The sequence below is a fragment of the Micromesistius poutassou genome, assembly GCF_964030765.1.
Source record: "Micromesistius poutassou genome assembly, chromosome: 23".
Taxonomy (NCBI): domain Eukaryota; kingdom Metazoa; phylum Chordata; class Actinopteri; order Gadiformes; family Gadidae; genus Micromesistius; species Micromesistius poutassou.
In genome coordinates this window covers 5746414-5772576 of record NC_140293.1, presented here as the reverse complement: position 1 = coordinate 5772576, position 26163 = coordinate 5746414, and the positions used below count along the sequence as shown (strand labels likewise).

General features: G+C 47.7%; 1 protein-coding gene across 1 annotated transcript in view; it reads left to right on the top strand.

Moving 5' to 3' along the window:
* Positions 1-26163, top strand: part of LOC311368740 (phospholipid-transporting ATPase ABCA1) — a gene marked incomplete at both ends in the record, with an annotated part of 125842 nt that overhangs the window by 47141 nt on the left and 52538 nt on the right. The window contains 8 exons of the mRNA XM_084487525.1: positions 970-1018; positions 1199-1264; positions 1385-1417; positions 2312-2451; positions 10660-10784; positions 14935-15033; positions 15940-16123; positions 25952-26046. Coding sequence (XP_084343651.1) covers positions 970-1018; positions 1199-1264; positions 1385-1417; positions 2312-2451; positions 10660-10784; positions 14935-15033; positions 15940-16123; positions 25952-26046 — 791 coding nt within the window. The remainder of the gene's footprint in view (positions 1-969; positions 1019-1198; positions 1265-1384; positions 1418-2311; positions 2452-10659; positions 10785-14934; positions 15034-15939; positions 16124-25951; positions 26047-26163) is intronic.

The following is a 26163-nucleotide window of genomic DNA, read 5'->3' as shown; positions in this document are numbered from 1 at the left end:
TTGGCAGACACTTTCCTCCAAAGCAGCTCAGTGATTCGTCTTTGGAAACATTGAGGAGTGCGTAGGAGTGAGGCGCCTTCCTCAGGGGTCCCTACAGGTCCACTCTCCTCTGCTCTCCTCCTGCTCCGTCTTGTCGTATTTGTTATTATTTGTCATATCTCTTCTCATCCTTCAGTCCCCCCTGTTGCCTCCTATCGGGGTCATGAACACACAACAGCTCTCAAAGTGGAGCGATGGACCGTATACAACTGGGCTGCACACCGTCAGCCAGTAAACCCTGTGTGTGTGTGTGTGTGTGTGTGTGTGTGTGTGTGTGTGTGTGTGCCCCCTTGTGTGTGTGTGTGTGTGTGTGTGTGTGTTTGCATGTGCCCCCTTGTGTGTGGGTGTGTTTGTGCCCCCTTGTGTGTGTGTGTGTGTGTGTGTGTGTGTGTGTGTGCGCGCTTGGGTGTGTGTTTGTGTGTGCACACACTTGGGTGGGTGTATGTGTGTCTACACACTTGTGTGGGGGTGTGTGTGTGTGTGTGTGTGTGTGTATGAGTGTGCGCACGCTTGTGTCTGCACTTGTGAGTGTATGTTAGGTTGTGTTTGTGTGTGTGTGTGTGTGCATGTGTGCGTGCGCGCATGCCTGTGTGCGCACGTCTTTCCACGCCGCCCCCCCCCCCCCCCCCCCTTCGCGGCCTGCCGGCTCTATTAAAAAAGGGTAGCGGTGATACACCAGAGTTCCCCAGTGAGGAGGATTACTTCATCCATCTGTGATGTCTCGCATCGTAATCCAGTTAGGAGTCTTGGAGCTCTGAGAACCAGGACGTGTTGACGGGCCCATCTGTACTTAGGAACGGAGCCACCTCCGTGTGGTGGAGGTGTCGTTTTCCTTTCCGAGAGGCTGGCCTGAACGTCGGCTGATATAAAATGTCGAAAAACAAAATCCAACCGGTCGCTTGAGGAAATGTGATGTGTTCATTCCGGCAGATTTTCCTGAAAGTGGCCGAGGACACTGGAGTGGACGTGGAAACACAAGGTAGAACACTTTCTCTGATTGCTACACTTGATTGATTTTCCTCATGTCCTTCTCCAATATTTTCTGAAAAGTATCTGAAAAGAGTTGCACCTTGATGAAAACCAATTGAGTACAATTTGCCCAAACTGAATGAATATGGTTTTATTCATAAAGATAGTAATTATTTCTGTCCTCACACAGAAAAAGATGAACAGAACAAGTCAAATGGAAACGGCACGATCCCAAAAGATTCAGAAAAGGCCCCTGGTAAGTTTAGAATGACCATATTTGTATATTAATGATTAACTTAGCACAACGTCCTTGTTTGAAATAAACTTTGACAGCTATGTGTTTTAATCCAACGATTGTCTGTTTTTGCTCTTGCAGATTCTAAGGGACACGGCAATAATAAAGTTGAAGGTATGTATTTTTTGTGATGGTTTTGTTGAATGTTTGCTAGAATGAGTTTGTTGTTTAACTTGTTTTGTTGTTTGTTACAGCCTTCAGTTAGTTTCAGGTTCATATTTCTTTCCAGTGTCAATTGTGTCCTTGTGTTATCTTTTGTATGTTGAATGGATTTCACTTTGACAAGGATTGTTTAAGAAAAATAAAACATTTACCTAACGTACCTCAAAGGAACGGCATTGAAGGACAGAATACATACATTTAATTCAACACGATATTGCGCATCAAACATTCAAAAGTGTTCAAGAATATCCCTTAAAGAAAAACTTCTTTAAGCCTGGACCCTATTTCCGATAATTCTTGTCTTGTAAGGGACTAAATCCTCCCTCAAAACTACTTTGTCATATTGGTAGAAATGTACATCCTGACAGCAATCCATGAATGACTAGCTTTAGCATCAGGTCCACCTAGCATTGTGGAAGTCTGTGGTCAAGCTCAATGAAGGCAGTGAGTGGGTAGGTAGGTAAGTAGGTAGGTAGACAGACAGGTAAGCCATCCAATCATTTTCATTCGGGCCAGACGAAACGATTCGACCGGCTCAGCGACAGCCACGGAAACCGGATTCCCTTTTTTTCCCCCCCATCCGGCGCATTTGATTCATGGATCGCTGTCAGCATGTAAAGATAATTCCTACAAATATGACAAACATGAATAAATGGCTTCCAAAGCAAGCATAGATAACGCACGCCGAGGAAACGGGGACGTGAAACCACCGCGCCTGCACGGTGGTCGCAGCGCCCCATTGGCCACGTCCCTCCCGTCGTCCCTGAACCCATGCGTGCGTGACAAACGACACAACCCTCCCCCTCTCGCCTCTCCCCCTCTCCTCCCCCTCCCGTCTCGTCCCAGATCCAAAGAGGGCCGGCGTTACGGACGGGAAGGGGTCGGCGGTGGTCGGCGGCGCCGCGCTCATCAGGAGGCAGTTCCTGGCGCTGTTCCTCAAGCGCTTCCACCACGCCCGCCGCAGCCGCAAGGGACTCATCGCGCAGGTAATGGCCTCTGACGGGGGGGCCCTGTCACCGTGAGGGATCACGGGGGCCAACGCCGACCGACGCCCCCAACCCAACGCCAACGGGGAGAGCGGGAGAGGGGGGGTGAGGATGGATTAGGTTTGTGTTTTAGCGCGCTGCGTGACGGTTTCAGCGCGTCACGGTGGGGAGTTTGGGTGGCTACAGGGCACGTTAGCACGTCGCTACACTCGTGGGTTGGATGGGGACGCCCCCCGTCCCCACTGAGGATGGATTGGGTTTGCGTTGTGCGCTACAGGTGTCGGTTTCAACGCGTCACGATGGGGAGCTACGGGCGTGTTAGCATGTTGAGTGTTAGCATGTCGCTACACTTATGGGGTAGAGTGCGTGCGTGTGTTTCATGTGTTGGAGTTGTGTTCTAGTTCTTTAAATTTGTGGCATAATTTGTACTTTTTGGATGACAACCATTGTTTTTTTTTCACGTACATGAATTTCACATATTTGAATTTACAACCACGTCACAGTACTACACATTCAGAGATTGTTTTATACAGCTACAACATTTTGTTCACATTTTACAGATAAACAGACATAAAAGCATGATTTTGACTCAGTACTGTGCACCTTGCTTGTGTTTTTGCACAGCTTGAAAGCGTTCTGGTTTGAACAGGAGTGCAATTGGTGTGCATAATTGTCAGTTGAAGTGATGCCGAGCATTTTTCATTGTATGCTAATGATGCGTTTTCATTAGCTTTGTATTGAAGGTGATCACATAACAATTACAATGGTGGCAGGTTGCTATTAGCCTATTAAGTGTATGTCCAAATTATTTTGTTGCTCATAAACATTTTGATTAGAACGGTCCAAACCAATCACCAGAATTAATTTAAATGAGTCCAAATCAATATCCCAACGTGCGTTTTCCAAGGTACCTGGCAAATTTATTTCATTTATTCCCGTGATTTTTCTGGCAGGACCTCAGATTTAATTGGTTGTTAATTGACACTCACGCATCTGCGTTTCACGTGCGTAGGTAAATATAATGAGAATCAGTCAGTATTGACAGATGACCGAGCATTGCTCTGATCGTATTAGAAAAGTTTTGAAAGGAGCTGACCTTTCCTGTTAGAGTGTGTGTGTACACTTGCGCGTGTGTGCATCTATGTGTTCATGTGTGTGTGTTGGCTATTGTATTTGTGTGTGTGTGTGTGTGTGTGTGTGTGCGCGCACATCTGTGTGTGCATCAATGTGTTCATGTGTGTGTGTTGGCTATTGCATTCATGCATGTGTGTGTATATATGCGTTCATGTGTGTGTGTGTGTGTGTGTGTGTGTGTGTGTGTGTGTGTGTGTGTGTGTGTGTGTGTGTGTGTGTGTGTGTGTGTGTGTGTGTGTGCGTGTATCTGCCGCTGTGCAGGCGTATCTCCCTCCTTTGTGCTCCACTGCATCCCTCAGCCCTGGCAAAAGGCCGTCCTTTACGGTGTCAACGGCCCATTGTGGGCCACCTACAATGCGCCCACAATGAGCACAATGAGTGGCACCGACGGAGCCACTACACCACTAAGGGAAGACACAAAGGGATCTCCGACAGGGAACTCAAACCGGGGACTTCATGACAAAGATGGGTGTATTTGTGGAGGGGAGTGGAGTACACATGGTTGCATCTAAACATGGCTTACCTGCCAGGATCCCCCCCCCCCCCCTCCGTCCGACAAGCTGACCCGGGCAGATGAAGAAAAGGGGGCTTCTTGTCAAAGGCGGACCCCCCGCTGAGATCCACAGTTTAAGACATTCAAAAATCACACTAAGCATACTTCCAGTGTGATTTTTGATACGTTGAAGGAAGTCAACAGCAGAAAACCCTTTGACGTCGTTCTAAAATGTCCACGGGTGATAGACATGGCCCTGTTTTGTGTAGTATTTCACTATGCCGAGGTTTAACTGCAGTGCTTACAATGGGCTTCACTTGGAGCGTCGACCGTAACTCTCAGAAATCGGGTTCATTCCCATATCATGACAACCCAGATGGTCGTTCTCAGAATCATCACATTTTTCGCAATGTACCTACGGCGAGAAATCAGTAATTCAGTAAGAGGACGCGCACATTTTTACATTTCTTACGTGCCAGCCACCTCGTAAACCCAGAATTCACTTTGGCTCGGCGGGTTTGGGGCGTGGCCATGATCTCGGTACAGCTGGCACGGCGGAGCCTCGTTGGAAGTGGACCGTGCCTGCTAGCCATCGTTAACCCGGGCGAGGTGGTCTGTTGTGGGGGCAGGGAGCCCAGCTATGGTGGGTGTATCCAGGTTTCAACACGAGGTCCCGCACCAGTCTGGCAGCGATTCATTGGACATCCCTTGAACATAAACATGCTGGCTTCAGCAATAGCTGCACACCAAAATTGACAACAATTATTTGGCTATTCTTTTTATTGTTCAGGGCTTTGAATCCTCCCCTAATGCGACAGCCACAAAATCATCTTTGTTGTACTTCTCAACTGGTATATATAAATGTACTATATCACTATTATATTACAGTGGGTTCCATGTGTATGACAGAAGCTAGTTTGCAAGAGCACCAAGGGCAGAGATACATTTAATTTTAATTACACAGTCTCGAATTGGGTCGTCTAATATGTGTATGGATAAAATGATCTATTCCACCTCCCAACTAAATCTAAGTCTATTGATGTCAAACTGAATAACACTCTTTTACTCTTTTATACACTGTTGTATTTATGGTTTTATTATTAAATCTGCCGCAGTCGAGGCCCCGATAAACTCGAGCATTGTTCACAGGAGTACTTAAGCTTTGTGGACATAATTACTTTTCCCCTTCTTGTTTTGGGTGTTTGCCACTCTCGCACAAAAGGAGGAATTTCCAGCTGTCACCTGCAATTACTGCCTGGGGAGAGAGAGGGTACAGACGGAAAGATGGAAAGAGACAGAAGGAGAGGGGGAGGGAGAGCAGGGGCATGTCTAAAGGGGTGGCTTGTGATGGCACCCCCCCCCCCCCTCCTTCCCTAACACCATTGGGCTAGACAACTGTCAATCTGACGACACCCATTGCCATTGGATCAGATTTGCTGTTGCTGATTGCTGATTTGCTGTGGATGTATTTTTAAGGGAGATTTTTGTGTAAAAAATGGGGACAGATTTTGTCATGAAAAAACATGTCAGAGACACATATGCATTGCAGGTCAGAGCCATAAGGCCGGCAGCCATGGACCTGCCAGCACATGGGAGAGCCACCCTTAGAGGGCCTATGAGGGCTACACCAGCAGACATCTATCTGCAGCAACAGGTGCACGTCAGAACATGAGCCTATCATGCGTTTACTGCCTGTTCACAGCCAGTTCACCAGATAGCACTTCCCACTTTAAACCTACCGACCGTGCTGTCCGATTCATGCTCTAGATGTACACAGTCATGAAAGGTCCCACCAAATCTCTGAGGGAGAAGAGACACAGTCTCAGAGGTGCCTTCACAGCACAGGAGTTTCAGGTTCAGAGGGAGACGGGGACAGAGAACATCATCCGGTTCCATCTGGATCAGAATTTGCTATTCCTCATTGACCACAAGATCTGTTGACAAATGCAATCATCTAGTGTTATCGACCATTTCACTAAGAACACAGTTGATTATGAAGTAACAGGGACTAATCTTTAGTGGATTAATAATTGTCAATTGAAGATTTTTACTTGAGGATGTTGCCAAGAAAACCGCAAGGACAAGCTCCGTACTTGGCCCGTTGTTTTGCATGCAGACTTTATTTTCTCCCCTCCACTCCTCGATCGGCCTTCACTTTAATCTGGTTTTGCAAACTTGAAAAGGCCCCATATAAGGATGATGGCTTTGCAATGCATCACGAATCAGTTCGCCGTGGAAATGCCATGTTGGCAAGGTCTGAATGCAAGCGAGAGGCTGTGGGAAACACTTCTTGGTGGAAATCAATGGAGAGAGACTGAAAGGGAATATATATCAAAGAGATATCTAGAGAACTATATCAAAAACCATGGCAGATGTTCCCCTGCTCACAGCTACACTCAAAGTCCCCTCAAAAGAGGCCATCATGAGTCAGAAGGAGTCTGACCATAGCGGGATAACTTTCTGACATTATTGGAACAAAGAGCTGAACATGACCTGAGAGTGATGTGTGAAATGTCCCACGGAAAGGCTCCATAAACAAGTCAGCCTGCACTCAGATCAATCTTTGAGTGTTTGTCGGAAAGCGAGGCGTTCAGAAAAAACACACATTTCACCGGTGCTGTGATATTGTTAAAAAATTATTTGAGAAGCTGATCATTTAGACGGGAGAATATCATCAATCGTGTGGATGGATATGATTGGTTTCTGGAGTACAAAAGCAATCTTGTAGACCAGAGATATGACAGGGAGTGTCCGTAATGAGCGGGTAAATATATCACTGTTTCTGCACGCATGAAGGCATTCGCAAAAAAACACGCCGTCTATGTGCGCTGCAACGCACATCGCCTGAACTCGGAACTCGTCGATACTGTCAAGTCAGTACCCAGCGTCACATTTCCTCTCTGTGCTTCAGAAGCTCTCTTTATGTTGAGGTTGTCCGTTCACCACTAATGGCTAGAAATTCACTGCGAAATCATGCCGAGGTCACCCCAGACAGAGCTTCAGAGGCTTAGCAGCACAAGACGGCCATGCCGTCTTTGGGGCACTTTGCCTGCCGCGATATGATGGACGGACGCACCTGTGTCCTTGGAGATACCGCTGATGGGAGAAGCCGGAGACAGGTCCGCAGAGGCCCCCCCCAATTGACTTAGCTTTCAACACCGTGCAAAGTGCCAGGTGACACCAGTGCTTCTGTCTGATGCGCTTCAATCACCGTCACTCGACCCGGCGCGAGCCACGCAGCTTACTGGAGCACTCCAGGACACATGTCAGAATTACAGAAAGGAGTCGTATTTCTATGAGCGCCGGAGAGAGCATCGATCAGCACTGAAAGAGGAGGATCTGTAATAGCATCGGCGGTCGACCGGCATAGGAGGGGACCGAGGTGTCAAGGATGGGTTTTTACAAAGAACATATTCTACCCAATCCTTGACTCCAAAATTGGGGAGGTTTGGAAACACTCATCCAAGCCCGGATTCAAGCACTCAATCCCAGCTGCTCCAGCTTTGTAGAAGAGTCAACTCTTTTTTTTTTCCGGTTCCAAGAGATCGACGAGACGGAACGTAGATGATCTGAGGCAGGAGCTGCAGCGAGCCGAAAGGTTTCGGAGAGTTAAAGGAAAGAAGGAACGTGGTGGCTGACCGGCCTGTCAGAGTTCACCGTGTTTCTGGAGCCTTTCAAAGAGGTGTTGCATGAAGTCCTCCAGTTGGGCAAAATTGCTGTTGCAATTTTCTGTAAGCGAGCTGCCTTTGGCTTTTTCCACCCTGAATTGATCAGAAATCACCCAGGAACAACCAGGGCTGATGAGAGATGAAGTGACCTAGGAGTGCTCAGCCGATGGTGGAGGAAAGCACCTAGATATCGACGGGTCTTGCGCGAGACTATTGAGTTGCCGGCACAAAGACAGCAGAACACAGCGGTGCTGAGACAGAGTATAGCCGACTCTGTGGGACTCTGCAGTTAACAGGCACAGAATATGGAGTATGGAATATGGAAGACACACGGACATGCAAGCTCGCACACATACACACATGCATGCGTGCACACACACACGCACACACACGTACAAACACACACACACACACACACACACACACACTGAGATACACACACACACACACACACACACACACACACACTGCAATGTTGGTCTTGGAAATAACACATTACTGTTAAATGAACAATGAATGCCTATCTAATGTTTTTATTGAGTAGAACGAAATATTGTGTTGTCCTATCCATGCAAAACAGTTAGTCAATACAACCGGTTTTCATGTTGTTGCGCAGTACCACCCTTCATGTATTACCACCTGCGTCAGGCCACAGGGCACACAGAGAGCCTGGAAAAACAGCCCCATGTTTTCTGAGCCAATTTTCAAAGCTGTATTTATTTGCTAGAAATTGTCTGATTTCCCACAGGCCCCCCCTGACTTGTTCTTGGTACCGTCCCCCAACCCCCCTTCCCCCCCCGTCCCCCTTTGCCGCCTAATTTAAAAAGTCCTGGAATCACCCCTGAGTGAACGAGGGAGAGAGAGAGCAGAGGCAACGTTGGAGAGAGGGGAAGATGGTGAGAGAGGGGAAGATGAAGAGAGAGGGACTGACAGAGAGAGAGATGGGAAGATGGAGAGAGAGAGTGAATGAGCTAGAGAGAGTGATTGAGGGAGAAAGAGCAGAGGGAAAAAAGAGAGGGAAAACTTGAGCCAGAGAAAAAGAGGTGAATATTGATAGAGAGAGGGGTAGAGGAAATTAGGGAGAGAGAGTGGAGGGGGAAGAGAAGGACAGGGAAAGATGGGCAGAGATGAGGCAGAGGGAGAGGCTGTCTGTGCACGTCTGTATGTGTGTGTTTAGGCTCTGTGTCTCATCACTGTGTCTTTATCCTTCTGCCAAACTTGTTTTCATTCCCACCGCCTCTATGCGACAAATTTGACAATTTTGGCGGTCTGCGAATCTGCCCTCTCCCCTTGGAAATTGCGGCACCCGCAATTATCAAGAGTGTAGACTAGACAACCCCCCGGCACACACACGCACGCACGCACGCACACACACGCCCTCTCTAACATGCTAGTGATATTTTTTGCACGCATTCCAACACATGACCTTTTTTATTGTCCCTTTTTGTCAGCTCTGACAAAGAAACAAAGCCCGCTTTGACGGATAAAAGTTGTGTGTGTGTGTGTGTGTGTGTGTGTGTGTGAGTGTGTGTGTGTGTGTGTGTGTGTGAACACACTTGGGTGTGTGTGTGTGTTCAGCCCAGGGTGGCAGTGAGGTTTGGACGCTCGGTGTGTTTGTGTGCGTGGCGTGAGACGGAGCAGGCCTCGGGGCGGAAAGTAAATAAATAGCTGAATAGAACGAGAGAAAATAGTGGGGAAATTAATTACGGCTGATTGTCTTGACCGGGGGGGCGGCGGAGGGAGCAGGCGTTTTGGAAGTGTTTAATCAAACTCATAATGCACGCACAACAGACAAACAACCCGCTGCCAGTGTGCATATTAATGTGTACGTTCGCATGCTCAGTTGCGTCAGTCTGTTTGCTGCACACACACACACACACACACATCGGTGAAGTGGGCCCACGGCGCGCACAAATTGTGTCATCGACACCACACCGGGTGTTGCCACGCCTCCCACTCTGCTCCCCGCATTGATTGTGCGTTGTATGCGCCCAGACACACACACACGCGAGGCACACCCTTGCCAATAATATGATTACTAGTAATCATTTTATAATGCGAGTCAGGTGGTGGTGAGTTGAAACAGGCGATATGTTTGATTGTGGGTCTGTGTTGTTAAAGAAACACGCCATAACAACGTCACTTGTAGCCTACGTGCTAGTGAGACGTTTTTATTCCGGTGCTGGCTGAGAAAATTCACATAAAACGACATCTTGTCCCAAAAGGCCGAAATTGACTGTCAAATTAAAATCATCCTCGCAAATGAAGTACACAGCCGACATTTACTGAATCGAGGAGAAACTGGCTTCGGACTTTACGACGTTACACGGAATTCCCCCGGGTCTTCTGATTCTGACACTCCTAGGAGCCAATGAGAACCCTGGTGTGGGGAGACACAGGGATATGTGACCAATGAGAAGCCTGGTCTGTGGAGACACAGGGATATGTGACCAATGAGAAGCCTTGTCTGTGGAGAGACAGGGATATGTGACCAATGAGAAGCCTGGTCTGTGGAGACACAGGGATATGTGACCAATGAGAAGCCTGGTGCGGGCAGACACAGTGTTGGAGTTGTTACGTGGGAGTTTGAGAACAATGTGAAACAATGAGAAGAACGGAATGTGTTTAACCACATATTTTAAACGTAGTTCATATTTTTGATTCAAATGTACTTTCCTCGTGGTTCGCTTTACGATCCTTACGATCCTTACGATCCGATTTACTTTCAATCGTATCATACATTATTCTAACCTCTTGTATAAGTATCATATGGTGGGATTTTATTCCCACAACAACAGTCAACGCTGGAAGAGTGCTGAATAAATTCCGCACTTCAAACGCACCCTGTCTGTTTTATGTTTCCCCGTATGGAGTTTGAAATGTAATTTACATCTCCCCCTTTTATCTCCCCAGGTGGTCATGCCGGTGGTCTTTGTGTGCATGTGCCTCGTCTTCTCCCTGATCGCCCCGCCGTTCTCCGAGTACCCCAGGCTGGAGCTGCAGCCCTGGATGTACGGAATGCAGACCACCTTCTTCAGGTAACCCCCCCCCCCCCCCCCAACCCCCCCCCCCCCACCCACACGTTGTGTGGTGGACGTGCCCGCAAAGCATCATGGGACGGCGTACCGATGCTGCATGGCTGATTTCAGTGCATTAGGTCAGTGCATTAGGCTCTGGCGGAGCCGTGTCTTTTTTGATTCCCCTGGTTTGAAGCACTTCCGTCGTCGACCTTGTAAACTCCCACGAGCGGCAACGAGAGCGGATGCTTAACGTTTTACTTTGCTATCGTTTTTATTTTGTCTCTCCAGGGTCAATCTGATCCCCACCAAGTACTGGTGAACGAGTCAGCTTTGAAGAATGAATAAGAAACGCATGAAAAAAACAAAACGGAATGAACAAAGACAAATGAAATACAAAAATAAAGTCCATAATCCTTTTTTCGTTTCCTCTGCTGAAGTCCTTCATGTTCGTATTCTCCTAGCATTAAATATGATATCGGACATTCAATTTGGCGAGCATTGGTCACGCTCCCCTGTGACGTGTACTCATTCAAGTCCGCGTAATCCACTGTAATTCTATTTAATGAACTCTTTCTCGTGCTGTTTCCTTGCCAGCACACTACGAACACTCTGATCCAATCTCCCCAGTTGGCACCGCACACAAAGGACGACGTTATGTTGCGTGTTTTTATAACCAGCTGTGGCATTCAGATGCAAAAGCAGGGTGGGAAGACAAGCCTTTGTTGTCACGTGACACACGCAGAAGCTCAAAGTCGGGGGCTCACCGGCACACACTTCTTAAAGAATTATACTGTTGTGCGTCTAATAGGCATTATCGCCTAGCCAACCAAACCATTAAAGTATAATGGCGGCGGCGTCTTCATCTTTATTTATTTTATTATTTTCCCTCCACTATTCCAAGATTGCTCTGCAACCATCCAGGTTTGTCTACCTCTTGCTGCCGTCCCCCTTTGAAGAAGTGCACTTTGAAGACGTCAAGCTGTAATTTATTAACACCGCATGACTGCTTCATCCGCGTCCCGCTGGTCCCCCTCGGTGAGGCTGGAGATGCCGCCCACGCGCGCGTACGTACGTGTGCATCTGCAGCAGCATCCGTCTGTATTAACGCCGGGCGTATAAGGAAGTTTGAAGAGCCGCGGCGGTCGATAAAGAAACGAGAAAACCCTTCGTAGCCTGAAATTGCATCGTTGTGTTTTGCATCTTTTTTTTTTTTTTTTCTGTTTCCTCAAAAGAACAGAAAACACTGCGAGAGTACAGACAAATATTTTATGTCTGTATATTCGCGCGGAGACCCCGAATACAATTCGGATGCCTGAAGTGACAAAGAGGCTGTCAACCGCACACTCTCCACCTACAGTGGAGGCGTATTGAGTTCACCGGCGGTGGACTCATTGCTATTCCACGACGGTGTGTACCTGGAAGACATCATTTCGGTGGAACACATCAATCCCGGGCGATGCGTACCCGCCGAGCGATGGGGCCTTTGCAAAAGTTTGCTCTAAGAAAAAATAATGCGGAATACGCCTGAAAAAAACAACAGTTCCTTTTCTCAGATCATGAAATTGATCTGAGGGAACTCAAACAGCACATTTTTTATCATTGTTTTTTTCTTTTGTCCTGAAAAATATGGGCCATAGTGTCATGGAAACTATGTACAGAGACACACCAGTGCTTTTTCTGTACAGCAGAACCTGTACAGAAACAGACCACTGCTTTGAATAGTTTTGACCTTCTGAAGAAGGCAGCTTTGAATAGTGGAATACTTTTGACCTTCTGTCTTCAGAAGGTCAAAAGTATTCCACTATTCAAAGATTCCGTTATTAAAGATTATAGGCTAGATTACTTGCTGTAGTAAGGTCATCTGGTCAACAAAAGCCTGCCTTATGCGGTATGTTTAAGGTTATTTTCGCGATTATTTTTGTGGGTGAATCACGTCTGCGCCCCGGCTACTTTGGCCATCAAACGATTTTAATCTCTTTTTCCGAAACTCTGTGAATGACTGGGTTTTTCATTCTTGAATATGAAGTACTTGAAAAGTCCTTTGACCTTTTTCGGTCAAGGTGATTTATTTCCCGCTCTCTTTTCAGTATTTTACTCAAGGTTATTACCTTCCTACTCGCTTTCCTGTTTTTCACTCAAGGTTGTGTCCTTCGTGCGCACCTAGTGATTTCCTTTGTCGTTAGAACTCGCTTGACCGGCCGAGCACTTAATACATTTTATTTCTTGTCCGCACATTCATGGAAAATAAATAAAACCCCTGAAAATGTCCAATGATGAAACGGTGGCAGCAACTGAATGTCGTCATGGCAATCACAGCCCGCTGATGCAGTGGTCGCGTCCCTGGAATACTTTTATTATAATTTCTTTACCCCTCTCGTTCTACCAATTATACCAAATTTAACGACGACCAACCGACGATTAAAATACAATTTACAAACCGGTTATTAACACACCAGGTATCTTTCACCACAATGACTCTTGGGTCATTCCAGCCTTTCTTAGGGTATCAACTTCTTTTTAAGGGACTACGTTTAACGGTCTCTCGTTAACGCTTGGCTCCGGTTCCATCCCGGTGCGTTTTCCCCCCCTTTTTAAGATGGCCTCATCCCCGGCTAGATGAGCCACTGATTAGTTCCAGCCCGCGCTGTGTTTATACAGGAGCGCTCACTTTCTCACCCGTCCAATAGTTTTATCACCCTGCGCGTTACATGGCGATCCAGCCATTGTTAATGGCAAAGCAGATGGCTGCACATAATCCATTTTTACAATCATAGGGGGTTGGCGGTGGCGGCGGCGGCGGTGGTGGTGGTGGTGGGGGTGGTGTACCTTAATTGCTGGCTCTGGTGGCAGAGAGACCAAACCATCTGACCTTCATGGACCAGCCTCTAAATGAGGCCGCCAGCGAACAGGGGGTATTAATCCCAGGGGTGGCCTGGAGCACGGCCAGTGCTGCTGTGAAGCCATCATCGTGGTCATTAGGACACACTGGACCAGCCCAAAGTGTCCTTATAATAAAAGAGTCTGTGTGTGTGTGTGTGTGTGTGTGTGTGTGTGTAATGGGGAGTGGAATTAGAAACGGCGGTGAGTTGATGACTGTGAGCAAAAAAGACGGTTGGTGTTGTGTGTGTGTGTGTGTGTGTGTGTGTGTGTGTGCGTTCGAGATCCGTCATGGGAGAAAAGAGGAAAAAAGAGAGAGCGAGAGGCTGAGCCATCGTCCTGGAAACCCCCGGAAACAGACGCACAGGATCGTCGCATGTTGAGAGACGATTCCGGACTTAATGTTCCGGAAGGAAGTCGGGGGTTTGTGTAGTGCCGCTCGTCAATCGCATGCTGCGGGTTCACGTGGCAACTGTGCAACGATTTCCCCCCCCACCCCCCCCCCAAAACTCAATGTTCTCGATCAATCGCTGTCGAGTATTCAGGCCCTCCGCTCCCCCCCCCCCCCCCCCCCCCCCCCAACACGAGCGCTGTCAGTATCTCATTTCCTTCCTCGCGGCGTCTCGTTAATGTCGGGATGGATCCCGCCGTAATGTTCTCCTCATCTGCTCTAATTTCCGAGTGCGCGTCGCCACCTGCGCGCCGATCGATTGGCGCCGCACATTAGCGTCTGCATCCCCGACTTGGGCCGGGCTCCCTGGGCTCCACTTAGCCGAGTCACGATGCTGTGATGTTAAAATCATTGTGTTTTTTGTTGTGGGTTGACTTTGTTCTCTCTCGATCCATCGCATTCGTTTTTTTCGTTTGACATCATTTAATCTAAATGTTGATTTTTAGACGTTAAAGCCGCAATGTGTAAGATTGAGCCCCTTTCCAGTGTGCAGGCGGGAGACTTTCAGAATCCAGAAAGTCAATAGCGGAGTCCTGTCCGCTCTAACTGGCTGTGCTACTTAGTGACGTGAACTAGCTTGGCGAGAGTGGGGTTTTGAGAGGGTCAGTGGTTCGATTCATGTAAACAAAGAGAGAGGTACGGGCTGGCCAGCATCGTGTATCTGTAGAATGTATTAGTTTCAGGATTTTATTTTATTTTATACAATTATTGGAATCACTTAGCAATGTCAATTAGCATTGACCACAGATATATACAGGTTAATTGAATACACAAAGCTAGTTGAAGTGTGACACATTGTGACTTTATTTGTACTTTCTGTCTGCGTACCATGTTTTACAGTAAGGACATGAAAAATAACTTGGTGGCCGATCGGATAGTGGATTCCCTGGTGAGCAGCCCTGGATTCGGAACTCGCTGCATGCCTGGAAACCCGATACCGTGAGTGCTACCTACCTCATCCGCTAATGCGCTCTCCATGATACCCAGCATGCTTTGCAGCAACCCCAGGTTCCTTCCTATGCTGCATGTCATTCCCTCTCTCTTCGTACCCACTTTCCTGCCTGTCGCCACCATGCTGTCCATAAAAACACAAAAAGCCAATATATCCATGTAGTTGCAAGCACACACATATAAGAGTTCAGCTTGGTGCATGTGTAACGTCAGATTTCTCCCACTGTGCCCTGAGATAAAGTGTGTGGTTATGTATCAGACTGCAGGCGACCTCTTTTTCCACACTAAAAGCCCCAGCATGGGATTTTTGGTACAAAATAAAAGCGCGGTGAATACTTTTTGCAATCCAATTTCTCCCCAAACCAGAAATGATCAATAGGTAATTAGCATCGCCGTGGCGTTTATTTTTCCTGTTTCTCCAGGCGCCCACCCTGATCTTTGCATGGTGATCAATAAGCAGCTTTCCTCCGCCCCGTGTACGAAACGCAATCATCGCAACCAAAATGGCCGGGGAAGCAGAATCATTCAGATGCTTATTTTAACAACGGCACAAACAAACATTTTCTAAATTAATTGCATGGGCTAATAAACAAGCTGTAAACAACTGTTGCACACGGCCGCGCTTATTTACAGAACAGACTAAAGAAGATGGCCTTCAATTATTCAGTGCTAATATCCATGAAATAAACTCTTTCTTGGTGTTTACAAAGTGTGAATGAAACTTAATTTTGTGTTTCTCCATGTCCTGAGTGTTTCTCCATGTATTTCTGAGTATTTCTAAATGTCTGAGCATTTGCACATGTCTGAGCATTTGTACACGTCTGAGTATTTCTACATGTCTCGAGTACTTCTCCATGTATCTCAGAGTATTTCTCTGCTACGTTTCCTTTACAGAAATCTCCCGTGCGTTCCCCAGTCATCCGATTGGTTCACTCCGCAAGTCGACCAATCGGTGATCGACATACTCGCCAACGCGACCATGGCTGACCCCTCCCCCTCGTGCCAGTGCAGCACCCCGCAGCGGACGGTCATGCTGCCCGACTGCCCCCCCGGCGCCGGGGGGCTGCCCCCCCCACGAGTGAGTCCAGCGATGGAGCGATCGTTTTGTTATCGAGTCCCCTTGTCATGTGACCGTGTGGCCGCGGCGGTCGGTTCGAGGGACGCGGCCACACGTTGCTATGGCTGTGTCCCATGACAACCAGTTACCCGTCTCTCATGCCAACACCCCACTGGGGAGACGTTGACCTTTGACCCCGGCCAGACAGAGAGATTCCCGGTCTTTGCTATACCTGCAAACTTTTCAAATACTATTAAAAAAAAAGACAAAAGTACCCCGTTCAAAGTCATGTTGAATTGATTGACATTGTATGACCAAAAGAGAGCTTCATGTATGACCAACAGAAGGAGCTACATTGATACATAGCCAGGCCACTAAACAATCCTTTACCCCCCCCCCCCCCCCCCCACTCCCCCACCTCCTCCCAAACCCCTCTTACACGCTTATTGTATGTTGTACGTCCTGGCACTTAAAAATAGTACTTAGCATTGTGTAGCATCTTATCCTAGCTCTCTTCGTTGTACACAGGGAATGGGTTAACCTAACAATTGTTAGTGCTTGGCACTTGGTTCTATGAACATCCTTACTGTACCGACAAGTTACAATATATTATTTCTCCTTCTGACAAATGTACTTATTGTAAGTCGCTTTGGAAAGAAGAGGCTAAATGCCCTAAATGTAAAACACCAACACCAGTCAAAGCTCCTCTTTTAACCTCACAGCTTAAACACCCATTCTACCGAGATCTTCTCGCACACGGCCCCTGACAATTTGTGGCCCAATTCCTTGTGAACGGTCCCTATATAGCTCTAACCAGCCTCCTGCCCACCACCTCTTTTCCCACCACATCCCCTCCACTCTGATTGGTTCCCACATATCATCTTGCAGGAATCAATGGCTCGTTTGAGAGGCCATTGGCCCCTCACAACCCACATGGTCTTGTGTGGCGGCCGGGGGAAGGATACTAAGGGTCTGGATCCCCTAAGGGCCTTTTATAACCGCTGTGGTCGATTCGGGCGGGAAATTAGAGACCCTCTCCCATCTCTTCAGAGACCTGAAGTGTCTTTGCCCTTAACCCAAAATGGCCCCCTTTTTGTCTTCAAGTGGGCGTTTATTATTCAGGATGGGCAATCAAAATGCGGCTTGATGTTGCTAAGAAGGGGGGGGGGGGGTAGTGGGGGGTGTGGGGCTAGGGGTGGAGATAACGAAGGGGAGAAATTAGTTCTCCTGTGGAGAGCTAGGGAACCTTTATGTTCTGTGTAATTCTTGCATGTTTTCCCGTTTTTAATTGGGGGATTTATATCAACCGTACCAGGCCAAGACGTCGCAGTTATTACAATTTTTAAGCAGGTTCATTGGGTGTAAAAAGTCTGTTCTTTTCTTGAGTTCACGGTAGAATGGAGTGGAGAGAAGTTGAGTTGACTTTGTATTACCTGGTATTCTTGCATTTGACTTTCACGTGTTGATCAAGAAATAGATCAAATGAAGAGTATATATTGTAATAATATAAAATAAAAACAATTGTCGCATTCCTGCAGCAAATGTCACACTCTAACCACTTTCAAACTGCCAAGCACAAAGTTTACTTTTCAAAGCAAATGGCTTAATATTCAACATATATGCCTTTTTCAACTGACTGTAATGAAGTCTGAATGCCTTTCCACTATAATGAACATGTGTTTTTACTGGTGCATGATTACATTTGCACAACCATTTACACATCTGTCCAACCTGCTGTTCTGGAAACACTGACAGAGTCACATACGCCTTCACAATGTGTCTGCAGTATGAGCTTATAACGTTGTTCAGGAACGAGCCAAGGTGATCATTATATCCAGCATGCATCTAGTTGTAAGTAAAATACTGTAGTAGTGTGTTTTGGAGTTGGCAAACACCTAAGAGAAGTTCAGCCTCCTTACATTCCTCTCCTCTCTAAAGGCACAGCGACACAATCTGCAAATCACACACTATGTCACCCCTACTCTGTCTGCTAATGCCCTGTTGAACCTGAAGGAGGCCCCTGTACACCACCACCACCACCACCACCCCCACCACCACCTTCACCACCCCCACCACCACCACCACCACCGCCACCACCTTTACCACCTCCACCACCCCCGCCACCACCACCACCGCCACCCGCCACCAGCAGCTGTCTGCTAATGCCCTGTTGAACCTGACGGAGTCCCCCATACACCACCACCACCCCACCAGCACGTGTACCACCGGCACAGCCCCTCCATGCCAAACAATAAATGCTCTGGCTTTGTATGGACTGTTGAGACTCAGTCCAAGGTGAGAGTGGTGCTCTTTAGTGTGACCTTTGACCTCCCACCAGCACGCTCCAGTGTACCGCCCCGGGTCTTTTCAGAGCGAGAGAGAGAGAGAAGAGACCCCCCCCGCCAAGTGTCTCACCGCAACTCCCTTCTGTTTTTCCTCCCATTTTGTCACTCCTCTCCCCTGTCCTTCTCTTCCTGCGCCCCCCTGGGTCTCCACCCCCCCCATCCTTATCTTTTGGTTGTAATGATTTTGTCATTGGATTCATCATTTTTTGATGGCTGTTACTTCCAGTACACTAGTCTGTGAAGTTCACTGAGAGTTCCCCTGCCAGCTGTAAGGATTCCTGAGAGGATGCTGGAAAACACATCCTTTGGGTGGGGTAGTAGTTGGCGTCAAGTATGACTGAGGAAAGCATTAGCAGCACGATACTCTGCTTACAAAGGTTGTCCTTTAAACTTTTTTATGGTCGTATTCAGTGTGCTTTATAAGGGTGAACCATTGAATCCCCAGCGAATGTACCCTTTAGAAAAGGAGATGTAAGCTGCTTTGTTGTCGTCTGAGGTCACACGGCAGCAACATACTGTACGGCGTGTACATTCTGGGTCGCGATAAGGAAACGACAGCCTATATTAGGTCACCGGGTTCCTGTATGAAACTTCTTAAAATGGAGGCCACTTTTATTATTATTCTTTTTTATCATTTACCATCCCCTTCGCCCGATAAGAAACATCCCAACAAGGCCACTGCACACGACGCGGACACAGAAGTAAGACGCACTCGAAAAAAGCACACGCCGACCATCGCACATTCATCATCGCCATGGTTACACGGTATATTTCGGCACCGCATATAAACCTGTGGACTGTGGATGGAGAGAGAGGCGGCGGGGGGGGGGGGGGGGGGGGGTGAGTCGGGAATAAATTAATTTGGACCACCGACAGAGAGAGTGCAGAGCAAGCGTGCTGTCGAAAATACATTCCCTTTGACCTGGAAAAATGTCCTGTTGAATAAATCATGACACACAGACACACAGAGGGAGAGAGAGAGGGGGAGAGAGAGAGAGAGAGAGGGAGAGAACACACTGTAGCACACCGCCACCATCACGGTTACTTCGCCTCGCAGAACTTCCTTTCCTCTCCCATCCCTCTCCCTCCTCTTCCTCCTCTTTCTCCTCGCCGCCGTGCCCTTGAGAGAAAAACCAGGACTGCGGAGGAAACAGACAAACTAGGAGACAGAGAGAGAGAGAGAGTCTGAGAAAGAGAGAGAGAGAGAAAGAGAGAGTCTGAGAGAGAGAAAGAGAGAGAGAAAGAGAAAGAGTCTGAGAGAGAGAAAGAGAGAGAAAGAGAGAGTCTGAGAGAGAGAGAAAGAGAAAGAGTCTGAGAGAGAGAGAAAGAGAGAGAGAAAGAGTCTAAGAGAGAGAGAAAGAGAAAGAGTCTGAGAGAGAGAGAAAGAGAGAGAGAAAGAGTCTAAGAGAGAGAGAAAGAGAAAGAGTCAGAGAGAGAGAAAGAGAGAGAGAAAGAGTCTAAGAGAGAGAGAGAAAGAGTCTGAGAGACGAGCGAGGGAGAGAGAGAGAGAGAGAGAGGGTGTTTCTCCGCGGGGTGGCCGGGGCGATGTGAAATCATTGTTTCCATGGAGATGGCATGCAGCTGTAAGCCGGTTATCAATTGGGGGTGTATTGACTCTCGTTAGCCGGGGATATTTAACCTTCACAGGCGAGCCTCCCACCGCGCGTGCAGGGGAATTGATAAAGCCTTTACGTCTGCGCCGGAGCGATTGATGTCTTTATCATGGGGCGGCCGGGCTTACCTATAGACCCCCTATCCCCTTGGCCGCATGTCTCCATGGCGCAGCCTCCATTTGGCCGCCTGCGCCGGAGAATAGCAATGAAAGCCGGGGCGCGCGACTGTGGCGGAATGTGCTGCGGCGTGAGCGTAAGCTAGCAGCTTGTTGCACCGGCGTTGCTTGGAGTTTGGGTCGAAAGGCGAGAGGTTTTGTTGCGGCAGATTTGTACCGTCGAGAGGTCCCTTGGCATGTGATGCAACTCAAGCTCAACGTGAACTCGGCGTTACTCCCCTGAACCACGGGAATGTTTTCACTCTTCTATGTACTTTTCCTTTAGTACATTCGGTCGGTTCAGCTCAGAAGGTAGAGCAGGGGCGCCATCCTCATCTCCTCCCGGAGTGTCGAGGTGTCCCTGAGCAAGAAGCCTCACCCTGACTGCTCCCCGCAAGCTGCATGCCGCCTTTTATGGTGGACTCCACCGTCGGTTTGTGAATGTGAACAGTTGTAAATCGCTTTGGATTAAAGCCCTAAATATAAATGTACCTGCAAACTTCCCCGTTTGTTAGTGATGCTCGCTGAAAACGCTCACTCACGCTTCACTCTCCCGTTGAGGTAACGCTCGGTGACCCTCCCCCCTGACCTCTCCCACCCTCACACCCTCACACCCTCCCCCCTGAACATTACTCTCCCCCCCCCCCCCCCCTGTCGACACACACACCACCGTGGGAGAGGGAAACAAATAGAGACACTTAACCTTTCAGCCCGCCACTGCAGGGGGTGTCCGATGTGGGGGAACCAAAGAGGATGATGTGAGGGGATGGGGATGGGTGTGTGTGTGTGTGTGTGTGTTGTGGAGGTCCACATCTCGTGGAGGTGCTGCTGCTACCTGTCACCGCCCCCCCCTGATTCATGTGGGATGTTTTACGACGCGTCTGGAGCTGCAGCGTCAGCACCACCACAGGATGGGACTGTGACTCATGGTGTAGAGAGAGTGAAATACACCAAGCTCTGTATCGACTCTGCTCCCTCCCCTCCTCATGTCCTTCCTCCATTCATGAGAGGCCTTGATTAAACAACGCACACGACAAATAAATAAACACATTTATTTTTTTAAACAAGGCCAGTGGGTGCATTCGTAGTTTTGACTTGCATCATCTGATTGCTTTCATCGTTTGTTTAGCCCTGGGGTCAAACGCTTTTTAACTTCAACAAGCTAGAGAGGCGATGTTCTCACTGGGTCTCTCACTCCAGAGTCAAGTTTGTCAGATATAATTACAGGGCCAAGTGTGGCGTGACACGCACGTTTACGCACACACACGCCGTGTGGCCCGCTCACGACCAGGCACCTGAGATTATTTGTTTCCGTTATGAGCAGGAAGCCTTCCAGACGCAGTCGTTCACAGGAATAAACACAGACGTGCCAATTTACATCAACACCCATTAACCTGATTGGCTAGTTTCAAAAGCCCGGACCGGACTGGCAAACATTGACTCGGATTAATTTCGCGTCACAACACGACGTGTGTGTGCAATTACGAGACCATTGTTCCTCGGCGAGATTGCTCCTTTTTCTTCGGCGGAACGAATCTGGAGTGTGTGTGTGTGTGTGTGTGTGTGTGTGTGTTAAGACCACTACGGCTGGGAGCAGGGAGCGGCTCGTTCCCCAGGATTTGATGACTGCCCGGTGTACATTCTTCTTGATGCTGTGTGCTTGGCGCCGCAGATCAGACCGCCGCTGTGTGAGGCGAGCGTGTACGCCGACCCGCGCGATAACGCACACGCCATAGAGTGCCAAGAACACAGAACTGCGAGAGAGGGAGGGAGAGAGGGAGGAAGAGAGAGAGGGAGGGAGGGTGGGAGAGAGTGAGGGAGAGGGAGAGAGAGATGAGAGAGAGGTAATGAAAGAGAGAGAGACAGAGAGTGATGATGTCAGTGGTTTGATTTCCTGTTTAATCTTTTCCTTTTTTTTGCCGCGTTTTGTTATAGGAGGGGAACATTTGGAGCGAGGCCAAAGTAATTAAACCCCTGCTGATCGGGGTACTTGGGTGGAAAAAGTAAACACGCACACACATGAGGAGGAGTGTGAAAAAAGTTTACACGTTCACACTCTTTCAAAAAAATTTTGGGGGGCCTTGGACGCAAGCCTAAGACACAAAGCCAACTTTCATTCTACACGTCCTCTCTGCTTGCTGTCAGCTAGCTGATGATTGAGCGACGGTAGCTCGTCGACACGCACGGACCATGAGGGAAGAGCGTAAACATAAACATCAACACCCGGTGGACTGCGTTTGATACGCACGTCGGTTAAACTGTTTTGCCTCTGGTCGGCGAGAAGCGAAAAAACAAACCAAACAAACCAAATCCTCTCAAGGTTAGAACGGGGAGGGAAAAACAAGGCAGCCATTTTGCGCGATGCGCTGAACAGCCTCCCACAGCCGTGTTGCCCAGGGCCGTGTCCTGGGTGAAAAGAGGATTCAAAATGATTTGAAAAAGAGCGAAAGGGGTTTTTGCTGAGGGGCAGACATTAATTCACAGAACAGGCAAACAAGCCACTGAAAGACTGAAAGACTGTAGAGTGGAACCCCAGTGTCGGTCAAAAGACAGCTCTCAAATTCTTCACACTGTGGGGAGGAGTGTAAGGAAAATAAATAAAATAAAAAAAAAGAAAGAAAAAATTACATATACAACAACCACACATTCAACCCAATAGAATAACTCCTTTTATTTATTTGGGTTATTTGAAGGTGTCTACATAAGAGTGACATGACACTGTCATAACTACGACATGACACTGTCATGAACTTGTCATAAACGTTATGAACATGTTATAAACGTTTTTTACTTTGGTCATTAAGTGTAATTTGGTTGTTGTTATGACAAGTTGACATTGTTTGGGTTGTCTTTATTATGACAAGTTGACATTAATCAAAGTGACATTGACAGAAGTTGTCTTGGTCATGACAAGTTGACATTAATCAAAGTGACATTACTAGAAGTTGTCTTGGTCATGACAAGTTGACATTAATCAAAGTGACATTACCATAAGTTATCTTGGTCATGACAAGTTGACATTGCATTTGTTTGGGATGTCTTTATAATGACAAATTGACATTAACCAGGATGGAAATACCTCTATGGAGATATCTGTCATGACAACTTGACATGAACAGAAAATGCACCTCATTTGTATTCATGAAATGTGACATAATGATTATTATAATAAGATGTGCAAGGGTACAGACCAATTCTAGCACTTGGTCAGATAGATGTGCTACAGGATATTTTGCAAAGCTGGCTGTCATGACACCATTATGACAATGTAACGACTACATTATTTGACTCAAGTAAAGTGGTACAATTTTGATTTGTCATTAAGATATCATGAAGGATAGACTGGCTGTCATGACACCAGTATGACAGTGTAATGAATACATTCTTTGACCTCAAGTAAAGTAACTTCTGGTAATGTCACTTTGGTTAATGTCAACTTGTCATGACTAAGACAACTTCTGGTAATTTCACTTTGATTAATGTCAACTTGTCATAATCAAGACAACCCAAACAATGTCAACAATGTTTATGACAAGTTCATGACAGTGTCATGTCATAGTTATGACAGTGTCATGACACTCTTATGTAGACACCTTCAAATAAAGTGTTGCCATTATTTGATACTGATCTTCAAATTAATTTGCAGCTATACTAGCACGTTGATCATCAATGAGACCATCAGCTGATCTACCATGAGTTGATCAAGAGCCACGTCCAGCTAGTGATTCTTCACCCTGCCCTGACCTGTGTGCAGTCTGGTCAGCCACTATGGCAACACGCTCTGGTGTTTAGCAGTGTTTAGTTCTGAACAGCAAGTCCGTTTCCTTCCATTGATGGTGTTAATCACTTGTGGGGGGGCGGGGGGTGGTGTTGAGGTTGGGAGGGCAAGGCGAACTCAGAACATTTTTCAGTTTGGGGGGTCTTAACACCTGAGCGTCCGACAAACCGTCCTGTTTTCATCAGGACAGTTCACCGACATCCCCGGCGAAATGCCCAGAGGAAACAAAGCAGAGAGCTATATATATAGCTTACCGTCGATGCAATTGACTTCCATTGTGGCTTTTCGGAAACGCATTCAAATCGAGCCGTCCCCTACGGGGCACAGACTCTGCTCTGTTCGGCAGAGTCCATTGTTACAATTAAGTCAAGCGTTGTGCGGTTGCCTCAAGGATCTTTGTTTTCGGTGACAGCCAGGCTCACGAAACACCCTTGGCACACACGCGCTCGCCAGCCCTCCCTACATTCAAACCGACCGCATGAATGGTGAAACGGAAACCAGTACAATGATGAATTATCGTCACGTCCCCGTTTTGTATTTCACACTCTCTCCCCATCATTGTCTCCCCTTGTGCACATCAAACACAAGGCGGGAATCGCGAGGTGGAATCCGAGATCCGAGATGGAGGCCCAGGCGAGGTTTGCGTGGAGCTAGCGTCGCTAGGCATTTAGCTGGGTTAGTGCCGCTAGGCACTAAGCTAGGTTAGTGGCGCATCCCTTGTGCTAATCTCAGTTTGTAATGCAGGTGTAGAGAAAACGCCAGGGCAGCAGCCAAGATGCATTCCCGGGCAAGGTTTGTGTCGAGCTAGCATCGCTAGGCATTTAGCTGGGTTAGCGTTGCTAAGCGCTAACCCATCCTTCGTACTAGGCTCCGTTTGGAATGCAGGTGGAGGGGAAAACGGGAGGCGGCATCCAATATGGACGCCCGGGCAAAGTTTGCGTGGAGCTAGCATCGCTAGGCGCTTGGCTGCTGTTAGTGACGCGTCCCTTCGTGCTACGCTCCGTTTGGAACGCAGGTGGGGTACACGCGGGCGGTGGTCCATCGAATCAATGTGTAATCAGCGTCAATCAATGTGTAATCCCCACCTCCCCCCCAACCGAACCCCCCTCAGCAAAAACGCAAGCTGACCGTGGTAATGGTGGGACACTTCAGTCCACTGTCAGCTTGAGCGGGAAGGCGCGGCAGAGCGTTGCGTTCTTCCTCCTCTCCGACTTAATTGCGTGTTTGAGGGGCCCTGCGTATGTGTGCGCGAGACGGAGGGGAGGAAAGTATTTGGGGCCCGCCTAATTAGGGCCCCTTTGACGTTAGCCGCTGCGTTCCAGGGCTCTGGCTGTGTGCCGTGTGCCGTTCCTGGATCGCAGGCAGACTTCCACACAGCCAGGATTAATTATGAGGACAGTTATGATAACGGTGGAGAGGAGGGAGAGAGCCACATGTTCACCGTGCTGTGAACGGATATTAGGTCCCTTTTCTTTCTTTGTTCCACTCTGGTGCAAATTGGCTTTGGCTCCGATTTGCTGTTTCCCATTCCTTGTGTGTTTATTTATTTGTCTGTTTCCTCGCTTGTTTGCAGTGTTTTTTTTTCTTCTATTGTGGGGTTCAGGGTGGTAAATTGGCACTGGAGGATTCTGTACTTTTTCTGGAGAGGTTTTATGTACCGCCTTGTTGATGAGCTATGCTGTGTAGGGGGAAGAGCAACGTTTGAGTTCAGGGCAGGCTATGTGCAACGTTTGAGTTCAGGGCGTGCTCTGTGCAATGTGATTAAAGTAAAGGTCATTTAGTAGAATGTAGAATATGTAGAAGAATAAATAAACTCACTGTGGTAAATATTTCTACCTTCAATCCAATACAAAAACTAAAATGACTAAAATTAATGATTAATTGACTCATTGATTCACTTATGGAATAATGAATGTATCGTTGTAACCGTGACAACCATGTGTTCTGTATTTCCACAGAGGGTTCAGAACACAACAGATACGCTGTTGAATCTAACAGGGAGGAACGTGACAGACTTCCTCCTCAAGACCTATGAGAACCAGGGCAAAACAAGGTATTTTGTGTGTGTGTGTGTGTGTGTGTGTGTGCCTGTTTGCTTGTTGGTATTTTTTTGTTGGTATCTTCTCCGTCACATTAATATTGAAAGCAAGCTAATTATGATACAATTATT